Consider the following 10,718-nt stretch of genomic DNA (forward strand, 5'->3'; position numbering starts at 1 on the left):
CGAAGAGGTGCGAAACAAAAAGAAATTCTCAGGAGTGAAAGGGTACCGGGGCAAGGGCTCCAAAAACCACAAATTTTAAATGTCGAACGACACTTTTTGTTGGAACATACGCGGTTTAAATAAATATAGTCACCGCAGCGGATTAAAAAAATGGTGTAGGAAGAATACTCCTCTTTTTGGTGGGCTCCTTGAGACTCACGTCAAGTCTGTTAAGAAAAATAAGTTTGTTTCTGAGCTGTTTCCAGGATGGCTCTCGGAGGATAACTACGGGTACTCGCCTCTTGGCAAAATCTGGCTAGTTTGGCACCCTTCTCTCCTAGTTACTGTCATCTCTAAGTCACTCCAAATGATTTCGGTGGAAGTCACCTGGCCAGCGGCTCCTCAATCCAAAGCGGTAATCTCAGTTATCTACGCTTCAAACGACCCTAAAGAGAGGTCAATCCTATGGACAGAGATACTGGCTATTCACTCCGCTAACGACCTCGACTCTAAACCGTGGCTAGTGATTGGGGACTTCAACCAGATCCGTGATCCCTCTGAACATTCTCTCCCTCCATCTCTGAACATGGACAAGAGAATAAGGGAGTTTAATCAATGCCTATCCGAAGTGAATTTGGAAGATCTAAACTACAGGGGTACTACTTTTACATGGTGGAACAAGCGCAAGCTCTCTCCACTAGCCAAGAAGTTGGATAGATGTCTAGTCAACGTGGAATGGTATAACGCCTTCCCTTCTTCGGTGGCTTTCTTTGGCAGTCCAGATTTCTCCGATCACGCAGCCATCACTGTCAACCTCGATCCCAACAGGATAAGAACTAAGAAACCTTTCCGTTTCTACAATTTTATTCTGCAAAATCCTGATTTTATTGCTACTGTGTGCTTTAGCTGGTTCTCTTTCAATGTTTCAGGATCTGCTATGTACAGAGTGTCAAAGAAACTGAAGATGCTCAAGAATGTGATAAGAGAGTTTAGCAGGCAGAATTATTCGGGCATTGAAAAGAAAACTGCAATAGCTCACGAGAAACTATTGCAAGCTCAAGCTCTCATGCTATCCTCCCCATCCGCTTCCAACGCCAACACAGAGCTCTCTGCTCAAAGTGAATGGGAAGAATTAGCCGCAGCGGAGGCCAGTTTCTTCTACCAGAGATCACGCATTAACTGGTTATCTTTGGGCGATGGAAACACCACTCTGTTTCATAGATATGCTGCTTCCAGACAGGCTCTAAACCATATTCACTTCTTGCTATCTGAGTCTGGTGAGCTTATTGATTCTCAGGCGGGGATCCAACAGTTATGCGTAGAATACTTTTCAGACCTCCTAGGCAGTCCGGTCTCGCAACCCATGTTTATTCAGAGTGACTTGGACTTGCTTTTTGACTTCAAATGTTCAGAGGAACAAGCTGCAGGTTTTAGTAAACCCTTCTCGCCAGCTGACATCAGAGAAGCTTTCTTCACCCTGCCTACTAATAAAACAGGAGGACCCGATGGATACTCAGCAGAATTCTTCAAGGCGATGTGGTCGGTGATAGGTACGGAGATCACTGAAGCTATCATGGAGTTTTTCAGAACGGGAGAGCTGCTCAAGCAATGGAACTCTGCTACTCTGGTGCTAATTCCTAAGAAGCAAAACGCCTCTCATCCTTCAGACTTCAGACCCATATCATGCTTGAACACGGTTTACAAAGTCATCTCCAAGCTACTAGCTTCTCGCCTCAAGCAAATCCTGCCACTGATGATCTCCAAATCTCAGTCTGCGTTTCTCCCTGGTCGGCTTCTCGCGGAAAACGTCCTTCTCGCAACAGACTTGGTTAATGGCTATAACTTGCAGACGGTCACTCCCAGAGGCATGCTTAAGGTGGATCTTCGTAAAGCCTTCGATTGTATTCGATGGGACTTTATTCTCTGCTCACTTAGGGCGCTGGCGATTCCCGAATACTACATCATGCTGATCGAGGAGTGCTTGTCAACAGCCTCCTTTTCTGTCTCGGTAAATGGCGTCTCAGGTGGTTTCTTTAAGAGCTCAAAAGGAATCCGGAAGGGTGACCCTTTATCACCCTACCTCTTTGTGTTAGCTATGGAATGTCTCTCCCGCCTGCTCCTATCCAGATACGATTCAGGCTATATAGGCTACCATCCTGGAACAGCTGAATTAAAGCTCTCTCATCTCATGTTCGCTGATGACGTTATGGTGTTTTTTGATGGATCAAGTAACAGCCTTCATGGGATATCGGAGTGTCTAGACGACTTCGCTTCTTGGTCGGGACTTCAGATAAACACAACCAAAACAGAGATCTTTACTGCGGGTCTAGACCAAAGTGAAACCACTGCAATTTGCAGCTATGGTTTCCCATATGGTCAACTCCCGATTAGATACTTAGGCCTACCACTGATGAGTAGAAAACTGAAGATCTCGGAGTACGCCCCTCTAATGACTAAGCTAAATGTCAGCTTCCATGCCTGGTCCGTCAAATTATTATCCTTCGCGGGAAGATTACAATTGCTAAAGACAGTCGTATTTGGGACAGTTAATTTCTGGTTGTCGGCTTTCATTTTGCCAAAAGGTTGCATCGCACTCATTGAATCCCTATGCTCGAGGTTCTTATGGTCAGGAGATGTTGACAAGAGAAGCATAGCGAAAGTAGCTTGGACCACTGTCTGCCTCCCTAAAGAGGAAGGAGGTCTTGGGTTGAGAAGCTTCACCACTTGGAATCTTGTGCTGTGTTTAAAGTTTATTTGGTTACTATTATCAAATGCCCCCTCTCTCTGGGTTGAATGGCACAAGAACACTCACTTGAATGGGCAATCCTTTTGGACGATCAACGCATCATCTACTGATTCGTGGGCTTGGAGAAAGCTGTTGGACTTGCGCCCGCTGGCACTACGTTTCTGCAAGTCAATACTAGGGAATGGTAGCTCTACTAGTTTCTGGTTTGATGTCTGGACTCCTCTAGGACAGTTGATAACTCACATTGGCCCTAACGGTCCGAGAGCCCTTCGTATTAGACTGGATGCAGTGGTTAAAGACGCTACCTCGGGCTCACATTGGTCGCTGCCACATCCTAGATCACAGAGCCAACTTGATCTACATGCTCATCTAACCACGCTAAGTCTCCCTCTTTCTACTGATATTGAGGACTCTTATGATTGGGTTGCTGGTGACTCTTCTTTACGAACTTTCAGGTCCTCAACAACTTGGGAAGTGCTTAGGCCAAGGCAAGACATCAAGCAATGGGCGGGACTTATCTGGTTCAAGGGCGCTATTCCGAAGCTCAGCTTCACGATGTGGATCGCGAACTACGATAGGCTGCCAACGAGAGCAAGACTGGCACGATGGGGCTTACCAATCACTCCTCTTTGTCCACTTTGTGCTAAATACGAGGAAACTAGAGACCACCTGCTTCTTACTTGCGAGTACAGCCGGGAGGTGTGGAAAGAGGTGTTCGTCAAATGCCAATCTCCAACAGCAAGCATCACTAACTGGGATGAGCTTCTATCCTGGATCAGAGATGCAAATACGGTGAAATTATGCCTCTTAAGGAAGGTGGCAGTCCAATCAGTTATCTACCAACTGTGGAAGCAGAGAAACAATCTGATCCACAACCAAACAACCATCCCGCCGGCGACAGTTTTCAACTTCGTAGACAGGGAGACCAGAAACATCATATCAGCTCAGAGACATAGGAAGCAGTTTATGTCGCTATTGGTCATGTGGCTCAGTTAGCACAATCAACACCAGTTGCAATTGTTAGGTTTAAATTATGTTCCATCTTGTTTTTTATTTCTTTTTTGCCAAGATGGTCCCGAACTAAGATCTTCCTTGTATTATCTTCTATTCATTTATGATATTTACAGTTTAGCAAAAAAAGAATAAATGATTAAACATAATAACAAGAAAAGACAATAATATAAAAACTTTAACTATTACTGTTTTTAAATCGGTTCAAATGTTTTAGTTAATATTTAATAAAAAATTCTCAGAAAATTTGAAAATTTTATTTCTGTGGAAAAATCTAGAAAATCTCTTTGAGAAAGGAGTATTTGTTAGTGAAAATATACCTAAACCAAACATACATCATTTTGCTTTATTTTAATTTTGCAAACTATATTTATAAATCTCTTTTGAAAACGGGTGGAGTATCTGTTAACGAAGATACACCTAATTACCTAAACAAACCATAAATCATTTTGCTTTATTTTAATTTTGCAAACTATATATAAATATATATAAAACAACTTGGCAAAATAATTGAAGAAGTTTTTTTACAGCATGTAGCTTTATTTGAATTTTGCAAACTATGTATATATTTATAAACAACTTGGCAATACAATTCAAGAAGTTCAAGAAAAATCTTTCATCACGAACGTAACTTGAAAATGATGCGTAACCACGGGTTCTCTCTACTTGATGGACTCTTCACACCATAATCACACACGATTGGTCCTTCAAACTTTGGAATTGGAGAAGAATATAAAATATAATTGTTTGACGCAATACAGCGGCTACTATTATATAGGAGTACTATTTACATCAACTTCAACTCATATAAATCTTGTACTGGACACAAAACAACGATTGAATCTTGTCTTTCTCACACACAAACACACACAGGCAAGAGAGAGAGAGAGAGACTTTTAAATCATTCGATGTTTCCTCTAACGAGAAGCCACATCCGTCCGTACAGACCACCGTGGGAACGCAAGAGCAGGTGTTATGCCATGTAGCTTTCTCCGACAAGGAATGTTGCCGTTCTCCAACCTGCTTTAGACGGCAAGCAGTGTGCTCACTTCTCTCGTCTCTGTCATTTGCTTTGCTCTCTATCCTCCTCTCTCCTTCTTTTTTTTTTTCCTCTCTTCTTTACTAAACACAATCTGATGTTTTACAGAAAGTAGTTTGTCCCCCTTTTTTTCTTTACGCATACTCTTTTCTAATAGTATAATACTTGTAACAGCGGAGATATAGATCATTATCAAGTATGAGTTCATCAAATGAATAAAAGTTTTGGATTATCTAGTGGAAATTTTGAGAATCCATGTTTAAATCTCGTTGAAAAATGTTTTTACTACGAAAATAATGTCATACTCTCTCCTTTTTATGAAAAATGTCACAAATGTTAAGAAGAAATTTTTTCTTAGATAGCATTTTTTTATTTTATTTTCACAAAAATAGCTATCAGTGAGAAAAAATGACCAAATTTTTTTTATTAAATGATAAAATATAAATTTATACATCTTGGATAAACTAATCTAAACTTAGGATTTAAAGTTAAGGATTGAGTTTTGGGGATAAAATTTCAAATTTCAAAAAGAATAAAAATAAATATATAAAATTTCAAAATAAAAAGCGGTTATTAGTCATTTTATTTTTTAATGTTATTTTGTGACAAAAACTTAAAAAGTGTTATTTGAGAGAATTTCTCTATTAAAAATGATTAAAATAATCTAGGTTTTTATTAATTAACCTTCTAAATAAACAAAATTATTTCTAAAAATCAAAGCATTTTGTATATAAATTGCATCGAAATTTAAAATGATATTCTTTTGTATAACAAAAAAAAAAGGTATCAAGACGACATTCTTCATAAGACAGAACAACTATAGTTTAACAAAAATTACAAAATACTTCACAAAATGGGAATACGGTCTGAACATGAGAAATGTACGGACCTACAGATAGTCTCAATAACCAAAAGCATATGTTACCTATAGTTTTTCACGTTTTGACAATTATGAAATACACTACACTGGGACAAACTCTTTTTTTTTCTGATGCATTAACAAACAACATAAGCTGATCAGAATCAATGGTCAAATGTAGAACACTGAAACAACATCTAATATATTAGAGATATGTCGGGCCGGAAGATGTGTATCTTACGGACCAAGATTGTAAAGCCCGATCCATAAAGACCCTCAAGACTAAAAGGAAAGACTCGAAGATCAAGTTAATCTCAAGATATTCTTAGGATATTTACATTAAGAGTTTAGGAAAATTAGCATTATTTATTCCTAATATTATGTTAATGTTAGCGATATATATATATATGTGTCTTGTATTTTCATATTAAACACAACACAATAATATATCATATTATATTCTACTTTTCATGGTATTAGAGCAGTCGATTTTTAGGGATCAAAATTAAAGCTTCCGCAAGTTTTAAGATTTGATGATGCTCATCATCGTTGGTGTTGGCGATGTTGATGAAGAAGCTGATGATGCCGACGATGAAGACGATGAAGACGATGTGGTGACATGGGTATGAGTCGCTGGGGTTTGGTTTTATTAATTAAGAATTTTAGTGGGTTTGCAATAGGTTACGTGCTTTGTTTTTTGATAAGAGTTAATTTTATATAGTTTGGTTTTAGTGGGTGCTAGAATTACAGAGAGGGTTAATGTTGTGTTATGGATTTCACATAAGTTGTTTTTATCTAAGATTTTCTATAGTTTAGAATTTCTTAAGATTCTTTTTTGTTATTCCATAGTTTGGGATTTATTGGTTATAGTTTAACCATTACGGAGAGTTCTAGTAGAACGTTCAAGTTTTAGGTCAATTTGTTTAGTCCAAGTTACTGACTGTCTGAGATAGGACGATTGTTTTTGGAGCTGCAGTTGCGCCCACGGGATGTATTTCCATTGTCAAGACCAAAGAAGAACCGAAGTTTTCATCCCTCCTTGTCTAAGTTGAAATTTATTCCCAAAGGAATCTACTGATTTGTTTTCCTCGACATAGTGTCCACGACATACGTTGTCTGCTTTGTGATTGCAGATTTGCGTGTTGCATCCCACATTTGTCATGCGGGGGAATATTAGAGATACGTCGGGCCGGAAAATGTGTATCTTACGGACCAAGATTGTGAAGCCCGACCCATAAAAACCCTCAAAACTAAAAGAAAAGACTTGAAGATCAAGTTAATCTCAAGATATTCTTAAGATATTTACATTAAGAATTTAGGAAAGTTAGCATTATTTATTCCTAATATTATGTTAATGTTAGCGATATATATATGTGTCTTGTATTCTCATATTAAAATGTTAGCAACATAATAATATATCATATTATATTCTACTTTTCATAATACAGAGATCTCTGGTGAAAGTAAAAACACCACAAGAAGAGAATCTCCTAAACCATTACAAGAAAATACATTATGTGACATATTACATACAAAGCAGCTTTTTCCTTTTTTACTATATCTCATTCACAAGCGAGTTTAGTATCAAAACTGCTCAAACATATAGCAAAGGCCTGAAACGCAGAGAGCGGATACCTAAAATCCATAGTGAACATGTCCTTTCCCACTTTCCCAAACTGCAATATGATCTTGTCTGGACCATCGCTCTGCCCTGACGTCTGAGTCTGAGGCTGAGGCTGTGGTTGGTTTGCTGCAATCAGCTGAAAGTTCTTAACCGACGCGACCGTCACACGTCCCCTGAAGTTCAGACACCAGCACTGAAGCTGTTCATGCCACCTTGGTGGCTTGTTTTTAAGCACAAGGGGCGGCGAAACCCGCTCTTTTCCTTCTCCAAACACCGCTTCTCCTCCCTCTAGGATGTCGGAGAACCGCGCGCTGTTAAACTCGGTTGAGTAGTCGCTAGTGAACTTTCTCGACGAGGTTGATGTAATGCTACGGAAAGACTCATCAAGAAGAGAGCGTGGGACGATGATCTCCGGCTGTCCAGGGACCGTTCCGCCTTCCGCTAGGGAAGAAGCGGGGATCGAGTGCATAGCACAGTGCATTCTCCTCGGACCTCGAGTGCCGAGAACGTTCAGCTCGTAAGACACTTGCGCAATCTTGTAGCTGCCCGCCGCTAGGGACTTTGGGAGACACTCTCTTTGAGTAAAACCTGCGGCTAAGGCCTAGTGGTGGCTGGAGAGGCTGAGAGGGTTTGTTGTATGGAGGCTGTGTGTCGTATATGATGAACTTTGTGCCAAGAAAGTTAGACCTGCAACAAAGATAGGAGGAGGAGATGATTGATTAAGACTTGAGAGTCAAGTAACTTTGGCGGCTTCATATAGTTTTTACCTAATCTTGCCAATGTTAGGTGTTGTTTGATCTCGAAATGGTCTCTGCGTGCATGGAGATCACGTACTCGGTGTAAGTGCTTCTTCTTGTGCGTTTCGCCGAAAGAAGAAACTTTCCATTCTCAACCAACAGAGCTAAAAAATAGTTAAGACACACCAAACATAAGTCAAAAGTATAACACAAAAATTTGAGTTAAAGTAAAGAGAAGAGACGAAGCTTTTACCAGGACTGAGACAAAGGTATAGATGGTAAGTGAGGTTAGACTTATCCCTTTTGATAAAGCATTGCATTGTTGCATCTCTTGGTCCAGGCTATATCAAGAAAGATCAAAAAAGATTATACTAACCAAAACAAAACATATCTGAGGCCGGTCCTGAGATTTTCGAGTTTATAGACAATTAAATAAAGGTTCATATAAATAAATTTTTTTACAAATTTGTGTTAATATATATATATATACACGTAAAATAATTATATTATTTTAGTGGTTATATATATATATATATATATATATATATATATATGTATATATATAAATTTCTATTATTTTAGTGGTTATTAGCTAATGCTTTCACTAGTCTGCTCAAAACCTGCCCTGATGAGACTACTAGTCTATTACAAAATTTAGAGGCTTATATATATGTATATATTTCTAAGATTTTAGTAGTTATAAGCCAATGCTTCACTAGTCTATGATGCTCAGGACCGGCCCAAGGAATCAAGATCCATTACCTGTTTGAGGGAAACAGGGAACGTGATTTTGCCGGAGAGCTCAGGCCTTTGAACAATCTCTTTGCACATATCTCTCCATGACCTGCAGACAGAAGCACAAGCAACCACGTGTCTACGAGCAGGCCAGGCGCTTTCGCTCTCTTCCAGCCTTTTGATCACATCATGCAACAGCTCAGGAGGAAGATTCGCCCAAAGGGTTTCTTGAACAAGTACCAGAGCCTGTTCTTGTTGTAGTTCCTCGTGACAGTCTTGAACCGAGCCACGAGATTTGCCTCCTTCTTTGTGTAGGCTGCTTAGCTTAAAGTCGAATCTACGCCTTGATAGGCTTCCTATACTGTCTCTCACGTCACGAACTATGCTGCGGAACGACATTTGTTTTGGTTCTGAAACACAACAAAAGAAACCAAACTGTGAATGATACTTAATAGCAAAGCAATGAACAAAGAAAAAAAAACGAATAAAGCAACTAAAGAAGAAGATTCTTGTTGATGGACCAAAAGCAGGAACACTACAGGCTTTTATGAAAAATAAAAAAAAATTGGAGAAACATTCTTTTGATTAATTTTTTTTTTGTAATAAAGACAGATAAAGAAACTAACTAATTTTCAAAATTTTAACTTGGTATAGGATTCAAATGTAGGAATATTCGAAATTTTAAGTAACGAAAAAGCAAAAGGAAACAAGAGTCTCTGCTCCTCCCAAGAACAATGGTCCCAAACAAACAAAAAAACAGAGATCTGATTCCAAGTGGTATAAACCATATCTGAACTATATTCTTTGGAATCAATCAAACAAAAGGAAGAAACTTTGGAGGATTTACAGATATAGAGAAACAAAGACAATTGATTCCAGATCTTACCTAAACAGTTTTAGTGACAGAACTACAAACTGTACTTGATTAAAACTCTTCCATAAGATAAAAAATAGATCTAAGGAAACAGAGCATAGATCTGTAAACGTTATAGCTGAAACAAACAGAGAGAACAGAACAGTTTAAGAGATGGGTCTTACAAAGTTTCTTTCTTTCTTGGTGTTTTAATCTCCTCGTCTTCTTCGTTTCAAACCCTTTTTTAGAGCTTCTGTCTCTCTCTAGAAACCAACTACGTTATCTCCGCTACACGAACACGAACACATCTTCATTATTTCTTTATTTTTATCAACATTTTTATAGTACTCTTATTATAATAAAATAACTGTTTAGGAAACTGTTTATTGCACTGACTAAGAAGAATACTTTCTGGCTTGTGCATAATTTAATAAACAGATGATTTTAATGAAACAAACATATGAAAATCAATTATTAAATATTAATATACAGTACATCTACTGACTATGAGACATATATATATATATATATTCAGCAAGTTGTTTTTAGCCGTTGACCTCCTACTCCTACTTCTTATTTCTTGGAAATTTCTTTTTTTTTCAAAACACTTATTGATTATATTGATTCAGAAGATTGGAAGATTACAACAAGAGATTAAACATAAGAACACCAACTAGTCTGGCGGATTGAACATAAATCCCCAGAAACATCAACCAGTCCGACGGATAAACCATGTATCCCAGAAACATTAGCCCACAAGAGGGAAAGAAGATGAAACAAGAACATAATTTGAGAGACAAACATAGCATAAACAACGTCTAGACCACCAAAGGACAATCAACTAAATCCAGAATAAATTAAGAACTTTTTGCATGTAGACTTTAAAAGAGAATCTTGGGGATAAACAAACCGATGGAGACAAAGCTTGATCAAACCATCTAGATACGCAACCTCCTATAGAGAATAGCCCAAACAAGATTGAAAACAAAGCTTCAAGATCCGGGAGACAACAGGACAATCTATTTCCATAGTCTTCAAACCGGAAAGGTGATGTCGATGAGGAGACGACTTTAAAACACCAACTTGAGCTTGACGAATAGCAGACCTCGATCAGGTCATGTGGTAAATGACAAGG

At 38.5% G+C, this 10,718-nt stretch overlaps 1 protein-coding gene across 1 annotated transcript; it reads right to left on the minus strand.

Annotated features, from left to right (window-relative positions):
- Positions 1-7,031: 7,031 nt before the first annotated feature.
- LOC108855418 (tubby-like F-box protein 1) lies at positions 7,032-9,983 on the minus strand. Its single transcript, XM_018629232.2, is given in 7 exon segments — positions 7,032-7,805; positions 7,807-7,945; positions 8,026-8,042; positions 8,044-8,159; positions 8,249-8,336; positions 8,758-9,140; positions 9,769-9,983. Coding segments are annotated over 6 exon segments (1,341 nt in total). The 5' UTR covers positions 9,130-9,140; positions 9,769-9,983; the 3' UTR covers positions 7,032-7,196.
- Between the last annotated feature and the right edge of the window lie 735 nt (positions 9,984-10,718).

Source organism: Raphanus sativus, chromosome 2 (genome assembly GCF_000801105.2).
Source record: "Raphanus sativus cultivar WK10039 chromosome 2, ASM80110v3, whole genome shotgun sequence".
Lineage (NCBI taxonomy): Eukaryota > Viridiplantae > Streptophyta > Magnoliopsida > Brassicales > Brassicaceae > Raphanus > Raphanus sativus.